Genomic DNA, 22,408 nt, shown 5'->3' on the forward strand with positions numbered 1-22,408 from the left:
TTATCCTCCTCTTATGAGGATCTATCTGATTCAGAAGATCCTACCTCAGATATGGACACTGACAAACTACTTCTCTATTTAAGATGGAGTATATTTGTTCCTTGTTAAAAGAGGTGTTGATTACTTTGGATATTGAAATCTGTGATGCTATTTTTTATATCAAAATTGATGTTAAATCTATGTCTTTAGCTATTTTAGATAAAAGAGCTTTGTGGCTCAAATATTGGAATGCTGACATGGTATGTAAGTCTAGATTACTACCTTTCTTTCCAAGGTAACAATTTATTTGGTTTTCAGTTGGATTCAATTATTTCAACTGTCACTGGGGGAAGGGAGTTTTTTTGTTTGTTTTTTACCTCAGGATAAAAGATCTAAGGGTAAATCTAAAGCTTCTAATCGTTTTCTAAAATAAGGAACAGAAAGCCAATCATTCCCTCAAAGATTCTGGTTCTAATTGGAAACCTTAAGTTGGAATAAATCCAAGCCTTTTAAAAAATTAAAGCCAGCACCCAAGTCTGCATGAAGGTGCGGCCCTCATTCCAGCTCAGCTGGTGGGGGCAGATTAAAAAAAAATTCAAAAACATTTGGGCAGTTTCTGTCCAAAATCAATGGATTCAGAGTATTGTCTCTTAAGGGTATCAAATAGGATTCAGAGTAAGACCTCCTGTGAGAAGATTTTTTCTCTCACACGTTCCAGTAAATCCAGTGAAAGCTCAGGCTTTTCTGAAGTGTGTTTCAGATCTAGAGCTTTCAGGGGTAATCATACCAGTTCTGTTTCAGGAACAGGGTCTGGGTTTTATTCAAATCTATTCATCGTCCCAAAGAAAGATAATTCATTCAGGCCAGTTCTGGATCTGAACATTTTGAATCGTTTTGTAAGAGTGCCAACTTTCAAAATGGTGACTATAAGGACTATTCTGCCTTTTGTTCAGCAAGGTCATATGTCCACGATAGATTTACAGGATGCATATCTTCATATTCCGATTCATCCAGACCACTATCGGTTTCTGAGATTCTCTTTTCTAGACAAGCATTACCAATTTGTCGCTCTTCCATTTGGCCTAGCAACAGCTCCAAGAATTTTTTCAAAGGTTCTCGATGCCCTACTCTCTAATCAGAGAACAGGGTATTGTGGTGTTTCCTTATTTGGACGATATCGTGGTACTAGCCGAATCTCGCATGAATCAACTAGTGTTGTTTTACAAATTTGACGTTTTTGCTTTGGCGGGAGCAGTTTTTGAGAGAAAGGTGTTACAGGCTTTGGTGCCCTCAGATTAGGGTCCGCCTTCTTGCCCTCCCGTTTTTTCATTCAGTGTCCCCTAGAGCATGGGTATTTGTTCCCACAAGTAATGAATGAATCCATGGACTCTCCTCCCCTTTAGCTGGAAAATATAAATTATGCTTACTGGAAAATATAAATTATGCTTACCTGATCATTTCTTTTCCATCGTGGGGAAAGTCCACGGCTCCAACCCGTAGCTCCGGTGGGCCGACCTAAATTTAGTTTTGTTCTTCTGTCACCATTTATACCCTGATATTTCTCCTACTGTTCCTTGTTCCCTCTGCAGAATGACTGAGGGATGAGGGAAGTGGTGGATGTATTTAAGCCTTTGGCTGGGGTGTCTTTGCCTCCTGGTGGCCAGGTTCTTAATTCCCACAAGTAATGAATAAAGCCGTGGACTCTCCTCCCCACGATGGAAAATTAGCAGGTAAGCATAATTTCGTTTGCATGATGTACCGAGTCCACAGATTCATCCTTGTGGGATATTCTCCTTCCTAACAGGAAGTAGCAAAAAGAGCACCGCAGCAGAGCTGCCTATATAGCTCCCCCCTTAACTCCACCCCCCAGTCATTCTCTTTGCCGGCTCTAAGCAGGAAGGGTAAAGGGAAAGAGGTGTTAAGCTATTAGTTTATTTTTCACTACAATCAAGAGTTTATTTTTAAATGGTACCGGTGTTGTACTATTTACTCTCAGGCAGGACATAGATGAAGATTTTTGCCTGGAGGATTATGATCTTAGCATTTGTAACTAAGGTCCACTGCTGTTCCCACAGTAGCTGAGGAGTACAGGAAAACTTCAGTGTGAGGAACGGTTTCCTGCTATGCAGCAATGAGGTATGTTCAGTCATATTTTCTGCAGAGGCTGTGTTAACTCAGAAAGGCTGACAGTATCCCCATTAGGGGAAGGGTAAGCAGTAATCCTAGTATGAATGAGGTTTTACTAGCTTGCATAAAGGGCTAACATTTTTTGGGGCACTTAATTTGTTTATTAAGTAGGTGACAAACGTTTGTGTGTTCTGGGAGAAACTTTTTTTTTATGGGAACGTTTGCTTGAGGGGTCACTTGGCTTAAATTAGGGTTGTTATAACCCACATGGTTTTCTAACTTAGTTGGCTAGATTTGTTTAGGCCCCAGCAACATCGAGTGAGGTGGGCGGGGCCTATTTTCGCGCCTCAGTTGTGCACTTAACAATTCAGGCAAGCACTTCTCCTGAGCTCCTGGTAGTCTTCTAAGGGCCTATTCGAAGTTTTAACCCCAGATTATGGTTCCTAAGGGCAGGTAGGGTCACAGCAGAGCTGTGGGAAGGTGATAATAGGGGTTTTAACCGTTTTTTAGACAAATTTCAATCCGGTTTTGTCATTTGTGGGGTTATTGTTTCTTTACTTGTGGTGCAATCCTTCTAAGGCTTACTGGGTACACTGTAAAAAATTTTTACCATGGGAGTGATCTGCCCTGTTCCAAAAGCAGAACAAGGACAGGGGTTCTTCTCCAATCTGTTTATTGTTCCCAAAAAGGAGGGAACATTCAGACCAATTCTGGATCTCAAAATCCTAAACCAGTTCCTAAGGGTCCCATCCTTCAACATGGAGACCATTCGGACTATCTTACCATTGATCCAGGAGGGTCAATATATGACCACCGTGGATTTAAAGGATGCGTATCTACATATTCCTATCCACAAAGATCATCACCAGTTCCTCAGGTTCGCCTTTCTGGACAAGCATTATCAGTTTGTGGCTCTTCCTTTCGGATTGGCCACGGCACCACATATCTTCACGAAGGTGCTAGGGTCCCTTCTGGCGGTTCTAAGGCCACGGGCATAGCAGTGGCGCCTTATCTAGACGACATTCTGATTCAAGCGTCGACCTTCCAATTAGCCAGGTCTCACACGGACTTAGTGTTGGCCTTTCTAAGATCTCACGGGTGGAAGGTGAACGTAAAAAAGAGTTCTCTTTCCCCCCTCACAAGAGTTTCATTTCTAGGGACTCTGATAGACTCTGTGGACATGAAAATATTTCTGACGGAGGTCAGGAAATCAAAGATTTTGTCCACCAGCCGAGCTCTTCACTCCATTCCTCGGCCGTCAGTGGCTCAGTGTATGGAGGTGATCGATCTAATGGTAGCGGCAATGGACATAGTTCCGTTTGCTCGCTTGCATTCCAGACCACTGCAACTATGCATACTCAATCAGTGAAATGGGGACTATGTGGATTTATCTCCTCAGATAAATCTGGATCAAGAGACCAGGGACTCTATTCTTTGGTGGTTGTCACAGGATCATCTGTCCCAGGGAATGTGTTTCCGCAGGCCAGAATGGGTTATAGTAACGACAGACGCCAGCCTTCTGGGCTGGGGTGCAGTCTGGAATTCCCTAAAGGCTCAGGGGTTGTGGACTCGGGAGGAGGCTCTCCTACCGATAAATATTCTGGAATTAAGAGCGATTTTCAATGCTCTCCAGGCATGGCCTCAGCTGGCTTCGTTCAGATTCATCAGGTTTCAGTCGGAGAACATCACGACTGTGGCTTATATCAATCATCAGGGCGGAACAAGGAGTTCCTTAGCGATGATAGAGGTCTCAAGGATAATCCAATGGGCAGAGGCTCACTCTTGCCATCTGTCAGCGATCTATATCCCAGGTGTAGAGAACGGGGGAGTGGGAACTCCATCCGGAGGTGTCTGCTCAACTGGTTCAGCTATGGGGCACACCAGAATTGGATCTGATGGCGTCTCGTCAGAACGCCAAACTTCCTTGTTACGGCTCCAGGTCAAGGGATCCTCAGGCAGTACTGATAGATGCTCTAGCAGTACCCTGATCGTTCAACCTGGCTTATGTGTTTCCACCGTTCCCTCTCCTTCCACGTCTGATTGCCAGAATCAAACAGGAGAGAGCATCAGTGATTTTGATAGCGCCTGCGTGGCCACGCAGGACTTGGTATGCAGACCTGGTGGACATGTCATCACTTCCACCATGGTCTCTGCCGCTGAGACAGGACCTTCTGATTCAAGGTCCTATCAAGCATCCAAATCTAATTTCTCTGCAGCTGATTGCTTGGAGATTGAACGCTTGATTCTATCAAAGCGGGGTTTCTGTGAGTCAGTCAAAAATACCTTGATTCAGGCTCGTAAGCCTGTTACCAGGAAAATCTATCATAAGATATGGCGTAAATATCTTTTTTGGTGCGAATCCAAAGGTTTCTCCTGGAGTAAAATCAGGATTACTAGGATTTTGTCTTTTCTCCAAGAGGGATTGGAGAAAGGATTGTCAGCTAGTTCTTTAAAGGGATAGATATCTGCTCTGTCTATTTTGTTGCACAAGCGTCTGGCTGATGTTCCAGACGTTCGGGGTTTTTGTCAGGCTTTAGCTAGAATTAAGCCTGTGTTTAAATCTGTTGCTCCGCCATGGAGTCTTAATTTAGTTCTTAGAGTTCTGCAGGGGGTTCCGTTTGAACCCATGCATTCCATAGATATTAAGCTTTTGTCTTGGAAAGTTTTGTTCCTAGTTGCTATCTCTTCAGCTCGAAGAGTTTCTGAACTTTCTGCTTTACAATGTGACTTGACTTATCTTGTGTTCCATGCTGATAAGGTGGTTTTACGTACTAAGCCTGGGTTCCTACCTAAGGTTGTTACTAACAGGAATATCAATCAGGAAATTGTTGTTCCTTCTCTGTGTCCTAATCCTTCTTGTAAGAATTAACGTCTGTTGCACAACTTGGACGTAGTTTGTGCTTTGAAATTTTACTTGCAGGCAACCAAAGATTTTCATCAAACTTCTTCTTTGTTTGTTGTCTATTCTGGAAAGCGTAAGGGTCAAAAGGCTACGGCAACTTCTCTTTCCTTCTGGCTCAAAAGCATCATCCGTTTGGCTTATGAGACTGCTGGACAGCAGCCTCCTGAAAGGATTACAGCTCATTCTACTAGAGCGGTAGCTTCCACATGGGCTTTTAAAAATGATGCTTCTGTTGAACAGATTTGTAAGGCTGCGACTTGGTCTTCGCTTCATACCTTTTCAAAATTTTGCAAATTTGATACTTTTGCTTCTTCGGAAGCTATTTTTGGGAGAGAGGTTTTGCAAGCAGTGGTGCCTTCTGTTTAGGTGTCTGTATTGTCCCTCCCTTCATCCGTGTCCTAAAGCTTTGGTATTGGTATCCCACAAGTAAGGATGAATCCGTGGACTCGGTACATCATGCAAAAGAAAACAAAATTTATGCTTACCTGATAAATTTCTTTCTTTTGCGATGTACCGAGTCCACAGCCCGCCCTGTCTATTCAAGACAGATGGTATTTTTGTTTATAAACTTCAGTCACCTCTGCACCTTATGGTTTCTCCTTTTTCTTCCCAAACCTTCGGTCGAATGACTGGGGGGGTGGAGTTAAGGGGGGAGTTATATAGGCAGCTCTGCTGTGATGCTCTCTTTGCCACTTCCTGTTAGGAAGGAGAATATCTCACAAGTAAGGATGAATCCGTGGACTCGGTACATCGCAAAAGAAAGAAATTTATCAGGTAAGCATAAATTTTTTTTTTTAAATTTTTTTTTTCTTCTAAGTGTTCAATGATAGTCCACTTTATTTTTAGTGATGGTAAATCTTAGTGTTTTTTAAACGCTTGGATTTACCATCACTTTTAATTAACCAAAACCCTGCATGTTATATTTACAAAGTGAGTTTTTAACGTGTTTAAAATATTTATAAGTTGTGCAAATGTTTATTTAATTCAATGCGCCATTGATGATATGTTCTATGCATGTATAAAATTACTTAATGTGCATTTAATAAAGAAGTAGACTGAATTTAGAAGTTATGTAACTGCCTGAAGACCAACATTGCCCTGATATGCTGAGTTAAAGGGACAGTCCACCATAGATTGTTATTGTTTTAAAAGATAGATAATCCCTTTATTACCCATTCCCCAGTTTTGTATAACCAACACTGTTATATTAATATACTTTTTACCTCTGTGATTACCTTGTATCTAGGAACCTTCTTCCAGCCCCCTGATCACATGACTGTGACTGTTTATTATCTATTGTCTTAAATTTAGCATTGTTTTGTGCTAAATCTTAAATAACCCCCTGTGCCTGAACACAGTGTTATCTTTATGGCCCACATGTACTTTCTGTCTCTTTCTGTTGAAAAGAGATTTAAAAAGCATGTGATAAGAGGCAGCCCTCAAAGGCTTAGAAATTAGCATATGAGCCTACCTATGTTTAGTTTAAACTAAGAATACCAAGAGATAAAAGCTAATTTCTTCTGTTAAGTGTGATCAGTCCACGGGTCATCATTACTTCTGGGATATTACTCCTCCCCAACAGGAAGTGCAAGAGGATTCACCCAGCAGAGCTGCATATAGCTCCTCCCCTCTACGTCACTCCCAGTCATTCTCTTGCACCCAACGACTAGATAGGATGTGTGAGAGGACTATGGTGATTATACTTAGTTTTATATCTTCAATCAAGAGTTTGTTATTTTAAAATAGCACCGGAGTGTGTTATTATCTCTCTGGCAGAGTTTGAAGAAGAATCTACCAGAGTTTTTGTTATGATTTTAGCCGGAGTAGTTAAGATCATATTGCTGTTTCTCGGCCATCTGAGGAGAGGTAAACTTCAGATCAGGGGACAGCGGGCAGATGAATCTGCATAGAGGTGTGTAGCAGTTTTTATTTTCTGATAATGGAATTGATGAGAAAATCCTGCCATACCGATATAATGTCATGTATGTATACTTTACACTTCAGTATTCTGGGGAATGGTACTTCACTAGAATTACACTGTAAGAAATACATAAAGCTGTTTAATAACTAGAGATTATGTTTAACGTTTTTGCTGGAATGTAAAATCGTTTTCATTTACTGAGGTACTGAGTGAATAAATGTTTGGGCACTATTTTTCCACTTGGCAGTTGCTTAATCTGTTTTCTGACAGTTTCTGTTCTCCCTCACTGCTGTGTGTGAGGGGGAGGGGCCGTTTTTTGGCGCTTTTACTACGCATCAAATATTTCAGTCAGCAACTCATTGTATTCCCTGCATGATCCGGTTCATCTCTACAGAGCTCAGGGGTCTTCAAAACTTATTTTGAGGGAGGTAATTTCTCTCAGCAGAGCTGTGAGAATTGTAGTTTGACTGAGATAAAAAACGTTTATTCTGTAATTTGTTTCCTGCTTTCAGAATTTGTTATCTTTGCTAATGGGATTAAACCTTTGCTAAAGTTGTGTTGTTTACAAGGATTGAGGCTATAACTGTTTCAATTTATTAATTTTCAACTGTCATAGATCTTCTGTGCTTCTTAAAGGCACAGTACGTTTTAATATTATTCTAATTGAATTGTATTTCCAAGTTGCAAGTTTATTTGCTAGTGTGTTAAACATGTCTGATTCAGAGGATGATACCTGTGTCATTTGTTGCAATGCCAAAGTGGAGCCCAATAGAAATTTATGTACTAACTGTATTGATGCTACTTTAAATAAAAGTCAATCTGTACAAATTGAACAAATTTCACCAAACAACGAGGGGAGAGTTATGCCGACTAACTCGCCTCACGTGTCAGTACCTACATCTCCCGCTCAGAGGGAGGTGCGTGATATTGTAGCGCCGAGTACATCTGGGCGGCCATTACAAATCACATTACAGGATATGGCTACTGTTATGACTGAGGTTTTGGCTAAATTACCAGAACTAAGAGGTAAGCGTGATCACTCTGGGGTGAGAACAGAGTGCGCTGATAATATTAGGGCCATGTCAGACACTGCGTCACAGGTGGCAGAACATGAGGACGGAGAACTTCATTCTGTGGGTGACGGTTCTGATCCAAACAGACTGGATTCAGATATTTCAAATTTTAAATTTAAACTGGAAAACCTCCGTGTATTACTAGGGGAGGTGTTAGCGGCTCTGAATGATTGTAACACAGTTGCAATACCAGAGAAAATGTGTAGGTTGGATAAATATTTTGCGGTACCGACGAGTACTGAGGTTTTTCCTATACCTAAGAGACTTACTGAAATTGTTACTAAGGAGTGGGATAGACCCGGTGTGCCGTTCTCACCCCCTCCGATATTTAGAAAAATGTTTCCAATAGACGCCACCACAAGGGACTTATGGCAAATGGTCCCTAAGGTGGAGGGAGCAGTTTCTACCTTAGCTAAGCGTACCACTATCCCGGTGGAGGATAGCTGTGCTTTTTCAGATCCAATGGATAAAAAGTTAGAGGGTTACCTTAAGAAAATGTTTGTTCAACAAGGTTTTATATTGCAACCCCTTGCATGCATTGCGCCGATCACGGCTGCAGCGGCATTCTGGATTGAGTCTCTGGAAGAGAACATTGGTTCAGCTACTCTGGACGACATTACGGACAGGCTTAGAGTCCTTAAACTAGCTAATTCATTCATTTCGGAGGCCGTAGTACATCTTACTAAACTTACGGCGAAGAATTCAGGATTCGCCATTCAGGCACGCAGGGCGCTGTGGCTAAAATCCTGGTCAGCTGATGTTACTTCTAAGTCTAAATTGCTTAATATACCTTTCAAAGGGCAGACCTTATTCGGGCCCGGGTTGAAAGAGATTATCGCTGACATTACAGGAGGTAAAGGCCATGCCCTGCCTCAGGACAAAGCCAAAGCCAAGACTAGACAGTCTAATTTTCGTTCCTTTCGTAATTTCAAAGCTGGAGCAGCATCAACTTCCTCTGCACCAAAACAGGAAGGAGCTGTTGCTCGCTACAGACAAGGCTGGAAACCTAACCAGTCCTGGAACAAGGGCAAGCAGACTAGGAAACCTGCTGCTGCCCCTAAAACAGCATGAATTGAGGGCCCCCGATCCGGGATCGGATCTAGTGGGGGGCAGACTTTCTTTCTTCGCCCAGGCTTGGGCAAGAGATGTTCAGGATCCCTGGGCGCTAGAGATAATATCTCAGGGATACCTTCTGGACTTCAAATACTCTCCTCCAAGAGAGAGATTTCATCTGTCAAGATTGTCAACAATCCAGACAAAGAAAGAGGCGTTTCTACGCTGCGTACAAGAGCTCTTGTTAATGGGAGTAATCCATCCAGTTCCACGATCGGAACAGGGACAGGGGTTTTACTCAAATCTGTTTGTGGTTCCCAAAAAAGAGGGAACTTTCAGACCAATCCTGGACTTAAAGATCCTAAACAAATTCCTAAGAGTTCCATCGTTCAAGATGGAGACTATTCGGACAATTTTACCTATGATCCAAGAGGGTCAGTACATGACCACTGTAGATTTAAAAGATGCTTACCTTCACATACCGATTCACAAAGATCATTATCGGTACCTAAGGTTTGCCTTCCTAGACAGGCATTACCAGTTTGTGGCTCTTCCATTCGGATTGGCTACAGCTCCAAGAATCTTCACAAAGGTTCTGGGTGCTCTTCTGGCGGTACTAAGACCGCGGGGAATCTCGGTAGCTCCATACCTAGACGACATTCTGATACAAGCTTCAAGCTTTCAAACTGCCAAGTCTCATACAGAGTTAGTGCTGGCATTTCTAAGGTCACATGGATGGAAGGTGAACGAAAAGAAAAGTTCACTCGTTCCACTCACAAGAGTTCCCTTCCTGGGGACTCTTATAGATTCTATAGAAATGAAGATTTACCTGACAGAGGACAGGCTAACAAGACTTCAAAGTGCTTGCCGCACCCTTCATTCCATTCAACACCCGTCAGTGGCTCAATGCATGGAGGTAATCGGCTTAATGGTAGCGGCAATGGACATAGTACCCTTTGCACGCTTACACCTCAGACCACTGCAACTGTGCATGCTAAGTCAGTGGAATGGGGATTACTCAGACTTATCCCCTTCTCTGAATCTGGATCAAGAGACCAGAAATTCTCTTCTATGGTGGCTTTCTCGGCCACATCTGTCCAGGGGGATGCCATTCAGCAGACCAGACTGGACAATTGTAACAACAGACGCCAGCCTTCTAGGTTGGGGTGCCGTCTGGAATTCTCTGAAGGCTCAGGGACAATGGAGTCAGGAGGAGAGTCTCCTGCCAATAAACATTCTGGAATTGAGAGCAGTTCTCAATGCCCTCCTGGCTTGGCCCCAGTTCACAACTCGGGGGTTCATCAGGTTTCAGTCGGACAACATCACGACTGTAGCTTACATCAACCATCAGGGAGGGACAAGAAGCTCCCTAGCTATGATGGAAGTATCAAAGATAATTCTCTGGGCAGAGTCTCACTCTTGCCACCTGTCAGCAATCCACATCCCGGGAGTGGAGAACTGGGAGGCGGATTTCTTAAGTCGTCAGACTTTTCATCCGGGGGAGTGGGAACTTCATCCGGAGGTCTTTGCCCAAATACTGCGACGTTGGGGCAAACCAGAGATAGATCTCATGGCGTCTCGACAGAACGCCAAGCTTCCTCGTTACGGGTCCAGATCCAGGGATCCAGGAGCAGTCCTGATAGATGCTCTGACAGCACCTTGGGACTTCAGGATGGCTTACGTGTTTCCACCCTTCCCGTTGCTTCCTCGATTGATTGCCAGAATCAAACAAGAGAGAGCATCAGTGATTCTAATAGCACCTGCGTGGCCACGCAGGACTTGGTATGCAGACCTGGTGGACATGTCATCCTGTCCACCTTGGTCTCTACCTCTGAAACAGGACCTTCTGATACAGGGTCCCTTCAAACATCAAAATCTAACTTCTCTGAAGCTGACTGCTTGGAAATTGAACGCTTGATTTTATCAAGACGTGGGTTTTCTGAGTCAGTTATTGATACCTTAATACAGGCTAGGAAACCTGTTACCAGAAAGATTTACCATAAGATATGGCGTAAATACCTATATTGGTGGGAATCCAAAGGTTACTCTTGGAGTAAGGTTAGGATTCCTAGGATATTGTCTTTTCTACAAGAAGGTTTAGAAAAGGGTTTATCTGCTAGTTCATTAAAGGGACAGATCTCAGCTCTGTCCATTCTGTTACACAAACGTCTGTCAGAAGTTCCTGACGTCCAGGCTTTTTGTCAGGCTTTGACCAGGATTAAGCCTGTGTTTAAAACTGTTGCTCCACCATGGAGTTTAAACCTTGTTCTTAATGTTTTACAGGGCGTTCCGTTTGAACCCCTTCATTCCATTGATATAAAGTTGTTATCTTGGAAAGTTCTATTTTTAATGGCTATTTCCTCGGCTCGAAGAGTCTCTGAATTATCAGCCTTACATTGTGATTCTCCTTATTTGATTTTTCATTCGGATAAGGTAGTCCTGCGTACTAAACCTGGGTTCTTACCTAAGGTAGTTACTAACAGGAATATCAATCAAGAGATTGTTGTTCCTTCTTTATGCCCAAATCCTTCTTCAAAGAAGGAACGTCTACTGCACAACCTGGATGTAGTCCGTGCTCTAAAATTTTACTTACAGGCAACTAAGGAATTTCGACAAACGTCTTCTCTGTTTGTCATTTACTCTGGGCAGAGGAGAGGTCAAAAAGCTTCCGCTACCTCTCTTTCTTTTTGGCTTCGTAGCATAATTCGTTTAGCTTATGAGACTGCTGGACAGCAGCCTCCTGAAAGAATTACAGCTCATTCTACTAGAGCTGTGGCTTCCACTTGGGCCTTCAAGAATGAGGCCTCTGTTGAACAGATTTGCAAGGCTGCAACTTGGTCTTCGCTTCATACTTTTTCCAAATTTTACAAATTTGACACTTTTGCTTCATCGGAGGCTATTTTTGGGAGAAAGGTTCTTCAGGCAGTGGTTCCTTCTGTATAAAGAGCCTGCCTATCCCTCCCGTCATCAGTGTACTTTTGCTTTGGTATTGGTATCCCAGAAGTAATGATGACCCGTGGACTGATCACACTTAACAGAAGAAAACATAATTTATGCTTACCTGATAAATTCCTTTCTTCTGTAGTGTGATCAGTCCACGGCCCGCCCTGTTTTTAAGGCAGGTAAATATTTTTTTTTTAATTTATACTCCAGTCACCACTTCACCCTTGGCTTTTCCTTTCTCGTTGGTCCTTGGTCGAATGACTGGGAGTGACGTAGAGGGGAGGAGCTATATGCAGCTCTGCTGGGTGAATCCTCTTGCACTTCCTGTTGGGGAGGAGTAATATCCCAGAAGTAATGATGACCCGTGGACTGATCACACTACAGAAGAAAGGAATTTATCAGGTAAGCATAAATTATGTTTTGATGATAAAAGTAAATTGGAAAGTTGATTAAAATTTAAAGTCCTATCTGAATAATGAAAGTTTAATTTATACTAGACTGTCCCTTTAAGCTCTGACTATTGAGTATATTTTGAATGTTTCAAAATATATCATAGCTTTGTTTTTGTAAAATGTTTGTTCTTGTGCTGCGTGAACCATTTTCTCCCCCTGTGGGAGATGTCCCTTTGAACCAGTGGGCAGTAGTATCCCAAGACTCGGTTGTACATAATCATGCATGTTCGTTTCACCTTAATTTTAAACAGCTTACACAAATGTTCAAGTGTATAATGATTTTCCTTTTTTTTTTGTTTTCTTTTTTCAAGACCCATTTGGAACTTTAGACCCTTTTGGGAGCAGTGCATTCAGCAGCAATGAAAGTTTTGCAGATTTTAGCCAGATGTCAAAGGTAAGTACAGTCTCTGCATCTGTCAGCATGGCCAGAGATTACCTTTCGGGAACTTCAGCAGACCCCATGCTTTTTTCCCACTAGGTGTCACCTTTAACACATCAAGCCTTATGCCACCTACGCTTGATGAAATGTTCAGCTCTCTAGTATCTCTCCCACCACTTCAAAGCCACGTGTGTAGGGTGAGATAAACAGGCCACATGTGGTTGAATTTTACCATTATTACCATGACTTTTTACAAGCGTTTCAAAGAACTTTAATAACAATTTCTGTTAGTGACAGAAGCCATGTGAAATATTAAATAATTTCTTCTATTCTGTTTCAGTTTGCGTTTGCTCTAAGTATTTCATATATCTACCTTCTTTAGGTATGGTAAAAATTTCTGTATAGTTCATCATTTTTAATAAATAGATTAGCTGTCTTAAAGTGAATGTAAAGTTTAATATGAAAGTGCTCGATCTTTAAACATACTCTTAAAAACAGGGGCACTTTCATTCATTAAACTTTACATTTAAGCGTCTTCTTTTAAAATACTTACCTATTTCTTTATGACAGCAGACAGGCGATACTCCGCCCGCAGCTCCTGCTGTACTTAGCATATCGATATCGAATCCGGTTTCCTCCAATCGTTGTATGGCCTCACAAGCTGGGCGCCTTGGGGTGCACGCAATTATTGGAGGAAGCCGGATTCGTCATTGCTGTGCTAAGTACAGCAGGAGCTGCGGGCGGAAGATTGCAGGTTTGTTTTCATAAATAAAAGGTAAGTATTTCTCCAACATAGGTGTGTCCGGTCCACGGCGTCATCCTTACTTGTGGATATTCTCTTCCCCAACAGGAAATGGCAAAGAGCCCAGCAAAGCTGGTCATATGATCCCTCCTAGGCTCCGCCTACTCCAGTCATTCTCTTTGCCGTTGCACAGGCAACATCTCCACGGAGATGGCTAAGAGTTTTTTGGTGTTTAAATGTAGTTTTATTCTTCAATCAAGTGTTTGTTATTTTAAAATAGTGCTGGTATGTACTATTTACTCTGAAACAGAAAAGAGAAGAAGATTTCTGTTTGTGAGAGGAAGATGATTTTAGCAGACGTTACTAAAATCGATTGTTGTTTCCACACAGGACTGTTGAGATGAAGTAACTTCAGTTGGGGGAAGCAGTTGGCAGACTTTTCTGCCTGCGGTATGATGGCCACATTTCTAACACGACTTGGTAATGCTGGAAGGCTGTCATTTTCCCTATGGGGACCGGTAAGCCATTTTCTTAGATTAAGTAAAAGAATAAAGGCTTTATAAGGGCTTAAAAAACTGGTAGACATTTTTCTGGGCTAAAACGATTACTTGCTAAGCATATTTGACAGATTATAGCGCTTTATAGTTATTATAATCTTGGGGATTGTTGTTAAAAAACGGCAGGCACTGTATGGACACCTTTTTCAGATGGGGGCCTTCTCTAGTCATAGGCAGAGCCTCATTTTCGCGCCACTAATGCGCAGTTGTTTTTGGAAGGCAAGGCATGCAGATGCATGTGTGAGGAGCTAGGATCCACTGAAAAAGCTTATAGAAGGCGTCATTTGGTATCGTATTCCCCTCTGGGCTTGGTTGGGTCTCAGCAAAGCAGATTTCTGGGACTGTATAGGGGTTAAATGTAAAAACGGCTCCGGTTCCGTTATTTTAAGGGTTAAAGCTTCCAAATTTGGTGTGCAATACTTTTAAGGCTTTAAGACACTGTGGTGAAATTTTGGTGAATTTTGAACAATTGCTTCATACTTTTTCGCATTTTCAGTAATAAAGTGTGTTCTGTTTAAAATTTAAAGTGACAGTAACGGTTTTATTTTAAAACGTTTTTTGTGCTTTGTTGACAAGTTTAAGCCTGTTTAACATGTCTGAACCATCAGATAAACGATGTTCTATATGTATGAATGCCAATGTGTCTCCCCATTTAAATATATGTGATAATTGTGACATGGTGTCCAAACAAAGTAGGGACAATGATGCCACAGATAATAATAGTGCCCAAGATGATTCTTCAGATGAGGGGAGTAAGCATGGTACTGCATCACCCCCTTCTGTGTCTACACCAGTTTTGCCCACACAAGAGGCCCCTAGTACATCTAGTGCGCCAATACTTATTACTATGCAACAATTAACGGCTGTTATGGATAATTCTATTAAAAATATTTTATCTAAAATGCCTACTTATCAAAGAAAGCGCGATTGCTCAGTTTTAAACACTGAAGAGCAAGGGGACGCTGATGATAACGCTTCTGACATACCCTCACACCAATCTGAAGGGGCCAGGAGGGAGGTTTTGTCTGAGGGAGAAATTTCAGATTCAGGGAAAATTTCTCAACAAGCTGAACCTGATGTTGTAACATTTAAATTTAAATTAGAACATCTCCGCGCAATTATCTACTCTGGATAATTGTGACAATTTGGTCATTCCAGAGAAATTATGTAAGATGGACAAGTTCCTAGAGGTTCCGGTGCCCCCCGATGTTTTTCCTATACCCAAGCGGGTGGCGGACATAGTAAACAAGGAATGGGAAAGGCCCGGCATACCTTTTGTGCCTCCCCCTATATTTAAGAAATTATTTCCTATAGTCGACCCCAGAAAGGACTTATGGCAGACAGTCCCTAAGGTCGAGGGGGCGGTTTCTACTCTAAACAAACGCACTACTATTCCCATAGAAGATAGTTGTGCTTTTAAAGATCCTATGGATAAAAAATTAGAGGGTTTGCTTAAAAGAATGTTTGTTCAGCAAGGTTACCTTCTTCAACCAATTTCATGCATTGTTCCTGTCACTACGGCAGCGTGTTTCTGGTTCGAAGAACTAGAAAAGTCGCTCGATAAGGAATCTTCGTATGAGGAGATTATGGACAGAGTTCATGCACTTAAATTGGCTAACTCTTTTATTCTAGATGCCGCTTTGCAATTAGCGAGATTAGCGGCGAAAAATTCAGGGTTTGCTATCGTGGCGCGCAGAGCGCTCTGGCTAAAGTCTTGGTCAGCGGATGTGTCTTCCAAGACAAAATTGCTTAACATCCCTTTCAAGGGCAAAACACTGTTTGGTCCTGATTTGAAAGAAATTATTTCAGACATCACCGGAGGAAAGGGCCACGCCCTTCCTCAGGATAGGTCTTTTAAGGCTAGAAATAAGCCTAATTTTCGTCCCTTTCGCAGAAACGGACCAGCCTCTACTCCTACATCCTCTAAGCAAGAGGGTAATACTTCTCAACCCAAACCAGCCTGGAGACCGATGCAAGGCTGGAACAAGGGTAAGCAGGCCAAGAAGCCCGCCACTGCTACCAAAACAGCATGAAGGGATGGCCCCCGATCCGGGACCGGATCTGGTGGGAGGCAGACTTTCTCTCTTTGCTCAGGCCTGGGCAAGAGATGTTCAGGATCCTTGGGCACTAGAAATAGTTTCTCAAGGTTATCTCCTGGAATTCAAGGAACTACCCCCAAGGGGAAGGTTCCACAGGTCTCAATTATCTTCAAACCAAATAAAAAGACAGGCATTCTTACATTGTGTAGAAGACCTGTTAAGGATGGGAGTAATTCATCCAGTTCCAATAAGAGAACAAGGGATGGGGTTCTACTCCAACCTGTTCATAGTTCCCAAAAAAGAGGGAACGTTCAGACCAATTCTAGATCTCAAGATCCTAAACAAATTTCTCAGGGTTCCATCGTTCAAAATGGAAACCATTCGAACGATCCTTCCTACCATCCAGGAAGGTCAATTTATGACCACGGTGGATTTAAAGGATGCGTACATCCATATTCCTATCCACAAGGAACATCATCAGTTCCTAAGATTCACTTTTCTGGACAAGCATTACCAGTTTGTGGCACTTCCTTTCGGATTAGCCACTGCTCCGAGAATTTTCACAAAGGTACTAGGGTCCCTTCTAGCGGTTCTAAGACCAAGGGGCATTGCAGTAGTACCGTACTTGGACGACATCCTGATTCAAGCGTCGTCTCTGTCAAAAGCAAAGGCTCATACGGACATCGTCCTAGCCTTTCTCAGATCTCACGGATGGAAAGTAAACATAGAAAAAAGCTCTCTTTCCCCGTCGACAAGAGTTCCCTTCTTGGGAACAATAATAGACTCCTTAGAAATGAGAATTTTTCTGACAGAGGTCAGAAAATCAAAACTTCTAAGCTCTTGTCAAGTTCTTCATTCTGTTCTTCGTCCTTCCATAGCACAGTGCATGGAAGTAATAGGATTGATGGTTGCAGCAATGGACATAGTTCCTTTTGCACGAATTCATCTAAGACCATTACAACTGTGCATGCTCAGACAGTGGAATGGGGATTATACAGACTTGTCTCCGACGATTCAAGTAGATCAAGGGACCAGAGATTCACTCCGTTGGTGGCTGACCCCGGACAATCTGTCACAGGGAATGAGCTTCCGCAGACCAGAGTGGGTCATTGTCACGACCGACGCCAGTCTGGTGGGCTGGGGCGCGGTCTGGGAACCCCTGAAGGTTCAGGGTCTATGGTCTCGGGAAGAATCTCTTCTCCCGATAAACATTCTGGAACTAAGAGCGATATTCAATGCTCTCAAAGCTTGGCCTCATCTAGCAAAGGCCAAATTCATAAGGTTTCAATCAGACAACATGACGACAGTTGCATATATCAACCATCAGGGGGGAACAAGGAGTTCCCTGGCGATGGAGGAAGTGACCAAGATAATTCAATGGGCGGAGGATCACTCCTTCCACTTGTCTGCAATCCACATCCCAGGGGTGGAAAATTGGGAAGCGGATTTTCTGAGTCGTCAGACATTCCATCCGGGGGAGTGGGAACTCCACCCGGAAATCTTTGCCCAAATAACTCAATTATGGGGCATTCCAGACATGGATCTGATGGCGTCTCGTCAGAACTTCAAGGTTCCTTGTTACGGGTCCAGATCCAGGGATCCCAAGGCGACTCTAGTAGATGCACTAGTAGCACCTTGGACCTTCAACCTAGCTTATGTTTTCCCACCGTTTCCTCTCATTCCCAGGCTGGTAGCCAGGATCAACCAGGAGAGGGCTTCGGTAATCTTGATAGCTCCTGCGTGGCCACGCAGGACTTGGTATGCAGACCTGGTGAATATGTCATCGGCTCCACCATGGAAGCTACCTTTGAGACAGGACCTTCTTGTTCAAGGTCCATTCGAACATCCGAATCTGGTTTCTCTCCAACTGACTGCTTGGAGATTGAACGCTTGATTTTATCAAAGCGTGGGTTTTCAGATTCTGTAATAGATACTCTGATTCAGGCTAGAAAGCCTGTAACTAGAAAAATTTACCATAAGATATGGAAAAAATATATCTATTGGTGTGAATCTAAAGGATTCCCATGGAACAAGATAAAAATTCCTAGAATTTTATCCTTTCTACAAGAGGGTTTGGAGAAGGGATTATCTGCAAGTTCTCTGAAGGGACAGATTTCTGCGTTATCTGTTTTACTTCACAAAAGGCTGGCAGCTGTGCCAGACGTTCAAGCGTTTGTTCAGGCTCTGGTTAGAATCAAGCCTGTTTACAGACCTTTGACTCCTCCCTGGAGTCTTAATCTAGTTCTTTTAGTTCTTCAAGGGGTTCCGTTTGAACCCTTACATTCCGTAGATATTAAGTTATTATCTTGGAAAGTTCTGTTTTTGGTTGCAATTTCTTCTGCTAGAAGAGTTTCTGAGTTATCTGCTCTGCAGTGTTCTCCGCCCTATCTGGTGTTCCATGCAGATAAGGTGGTTTTGCGTACTAAGCCTGGTTTTCTTCCGAAAGTTGTTTCCAACAAGAATATTAACCAGGAGATAGTTGTACCTTCTTTGTGCCCGAATCCAGTTTCAAAGAAGGAACGTTTGTTACACAATTTGGACGTAGTCCGTGCTCTAAAATTCTACTTAGAAGCTACGAAAGACTTCAGACAAACTTCTTCTCTGTTTGTCGTCTATTCTGGTAAAAGGAGAGGTCAAAAAGCAACTTCTACCTCTCTTTCTTTTTGGCTTAAAAGCATCATCCGATTGGCTTATGAGACTGCCGGACGGCAGCCTCCTGAAAGAATCACAGCTCACTCCACTAGGGCTGTGGCTTCCACATGGGCCTTCAAGAACGAGGCTTCTGTTGACCAGATATGTAAGGCAGCGACTTGGTCTTCACTGCACACTTTTGCCAAATTTTACAAATTTGATACTTTTGCTTCTTCAGAGGCTATTTTTGGGAGAAAGGTTTTGCAAGCCGTGGTGCCTTCCATTTAGGTGACCTGATTTGCTCCCTCCCTTCATCCGTGTCCTAAAGCTTTGGTATTGGTTCCCACAAGTAAGGATGACGCCGTGGACCGGACACACCTATGTTGGAGAAAACAGAATTTATGCTTACCTGATAAATTACTTTCTCCAACGGTGTGTCCGGTCCACGGCCCGCCCTGCTTTTTTTAATCAGGTCTGATAACTTATTTTCTCTAACTACAGTCACCACGGTATCATATGGTTTCTCCTATGCATATTTCCTCCTGTACGTCGGTCGAATGACTGGGGTAGGCGGAGCCTAGGAGGGATCATATGACCAGCTTTGCTGGGCTCTTTGCCATTTCCTGTTGGGGAAGAGAATATCCACAAGTAAGGATGACGCCGTGGACCGGACACACCGTTGGAGAAAGTAATTTATCAGGTAAGCATAAATTCTGTTTTTAAAAAAGATGCTTAAATGTAAAGTTTAATGTGAAAGAGCCCGATATTTAAAAATACTCTTAAAAACCAGGGGCACTTTAACTCAAGTGCCCCTGGTTTTTAAGAGTATTTTTAAAAACCGGGGGTTTTTCTCATTAAACTTTACAGTCACTTTAATTTAAATATGTCACTTGTATTGAATCTGCTAATATAGTTCATTAGATCTGACTTTGGTGTGTTTGCTATACTATACAAGAGTGGTCAGACACTGTATAGTGGGATTTAATTTTTTATATAACTTATGTTTTTAATTTGATCTAGTTTTATCAAGCAAAACAATATTTGTTTTGCTGCACTGTACTTTTGTCCGATGTGGACACTGTCACACCTGTTTAATTCATTGGTGCTTAATACAACAATATTTGTGCAACTGCATTTGTTCTAACAATAAAAATACTGTGATCTGCTGGTCAGCATGTAGTTAATTACTATAAGATATCTACTTTGGGGGCACAGATACTCTAAAAGTGATAGACGTAACTATGTACATAACTTTTATTATTACACGAAAAAAATTGCAGACAGACATCTCAGTATAAAGGAAATAGCATTTTTTTGTAGCACGATCTCATGCACATCAAAGCATGGTGCCCCAGCTGTTAAACTTCAAAGGGTTCATTAGCACTTTGATTGCTAAACACAGTAAAACCACTTGCTTGCATATTCACCAAGCTATGGCATACCTAGAGTAAGACTAGGGGGGCAGCTGTGAGGTGGGCACAGCTTAGCAGTCTCCCAAATGTATACACTAGCTTTAGGCAGATTATGCATTTAGGACTGGAAAAACAGTACTAACATTTACCATGAAAACAATTTTTTTTTTTAAATATATATTTCTTTCATGTAATTAGCAAGAGTCCATGAGCTAGTGACGTATGGGATATACATTCCTACCAGGAGGGGCTAAGTTTCCCAAACCTCAAAATGCCTATAAATACACCCCTCACCACACCCACAAATCAGTTTTTACAAACTTTGCCTCCTATGGAGGTGGTGAAGTAAGTTTGTGCTAGATTCTACGTTGATATGCGCTCCGCAGCAGGTTGGAGCCCGGTTTTCCTCTCAGCGTGCAGTGAATGTCAGAGGGATGTGAGGAGAGTATTGCCTATTTGAATTCAATGATCTCCTTCTAAGGGGTCTATTTCATAGGTTCTCTGTTATTGGTCGTAGAGATTCATCTCTTACCTCCCTTTTCAGATCGACGATATACTCTTATATATACCATTACCTCTACTGATTCTCGTTTCAGTACTGGTTTGGCTTTCTACTACATGTAGATGAGTGTCCTGGGGTAAGTAAGTCTTATTTTCTGTGACACTCTAAGCTATGGTTGGGCACTTTTATATAAAGTTCTAAATATATGTATTCAAACATTTATTTGCCTTGACTCAGGATGTTCAACGTTCCTTATTTCAGACAGTCAGTTTCATATTTGGGATAATGCATATGAATAAATCAATTTTTTTCTTACCTTAAAATTTGACTTTTTTCCCTGTGGGCTGTTAGGCTCGCGGGGGCTGAAAATGCTTCATTTTATTGCGTCATTCTTGGCGTGGACTTTTTTGGCGCAAATTTTTTTTTTTCTGTTTTCGGCGTCATACGTGTCGCCGGAAGTTGCGTCATTTTTGCAGTTTTTTTGCGCCAAAAGTGTCGGCGTTCCGGGTGTGGCTTCATTTTTGGCGCCAAAAGCATTTAGGCGCCAAATAATGTGGGCGTCTTTTTTGGCGCTAAAATATATGGGCGTCACTATTGTCTCCACATTATTTAAGTCTCATTATTTATTGCTTCTGGTTGCTAGAAGCTTGTTCACTGGCATTTTTTCTCATTCCTGAAACTGTCATTTAAGGAATTTGATCAATTTTGCTTTATATGTTGTTTTTTCTATTACATATTGCAAGATGTCCCAGATTGACCCTGAGTCAGAAGATACTTCTGGAAAATCGCTGCCTGGTGCTGGATCTACCAAAGTTAAGTGTATCTGCTGTACACTTGTGGTATCTGTTCCTCCAGCTGTTGTTTGTAATGAATGTCATGACAAACTTGTTAATGCAGATAATATTTCCTTTAGTAATGTTACATTACCTGTTGCTGTTCCGTCAACATCTAATACTCAGAGTGTTCCTGTTAACATAAGAGATTTTGTTTCTAAATCCATTAAGAAGGCTATGTCTGTTATTCCTCCTCCTAGTAAACGTAAAAGGTCTTTTAAAACTTCTCATTTTTCAGATGAATTTTTAAATGAACATCTGGTTCAGAGGATTCTGTCTCAGAGGTTGATGCTGATAAATCTTCATATTTATTCAAAATGGAATTTATTCGTTCTTTACTTAAAGAAGTCTTAATTGCATTAGAAATAGAGGATTCTGGTCCTCTTGATACTAAATCTAAACGTTTAAATAAGGTTTTTAAATATCCTGTAGTTATTCCAGAAGTTTTTCCTGTCCCTGATGCTATTTCTGAAGTAATCCCCAGGGAATGGAATAATTTGGGTAATTCATTTACTCCTTCTAAACGTTTTAAGCAATTATATCCTGTGCCATCTGACAGATTAGAGTTTTGGGACAAAATCCCTAAGGTTGATGGGGCTGTCTCTACTCTTGCTAAACGTACTACTATTCCTACGGCAGATAGTACTTCCTTTAAGGATCCTTTAGATAGGAAGATTGAATCCTTTCTAAGAAAAGCTTACTTATGTTCAGGTAATCTTAGACCTGCTATATCTTTAGCGGATGTTGCTGCAGCTTCAACTTTTTGGTTAGAAGCTTTAGCGCAACAAGTAACAGATCATAATTCTCATAGCATTGTTAATCTTCTTCAACATGCTAATAACTTTATTTGTGATACCATCTTT

The 22,408-nt window shown here is 42.0% G+C and overlaps 1 protein-coding gene across 1 annotated transcript in view; it reads left to right on the plus strand.

Annotated features, from left to right (window-relative positions):
- EPS15L1 (epidermal growth factor receptor pathway substrate 15 like 1) overlaps positions 1 to 22,408 on the plus strand; it is a 732,190-nt gene that overhangs the window by 497,172 nt on the left and 212,610 nt on the right. Inside the window, exon 21 of the mRNA XM_053700047.1 lies at positions 12,762 to 12,844. Within this exon, the coding sequence (XP_053556022.1) occupies positions 12,762 to 12,844 (83 nt within the window). The remainder of the gene's footprint in view (positions 1 to 12,761; positions 12,845 to 22,408) is intronic.

This window comes from Bombina bombina, chromosome 2 (genome assembly GCF_027579735.1).
Source record: "Bombina bombina isolate aBomBom1 chromosome 2, aBomBom1.pri, whole genome shotgun sequence".
NCBI classification, from domain to species: Eukaryota; Metazoa; Chordata; class Amphibia; order Anura; family Bombinatoridae; genus Bombina; species Bombina bombina.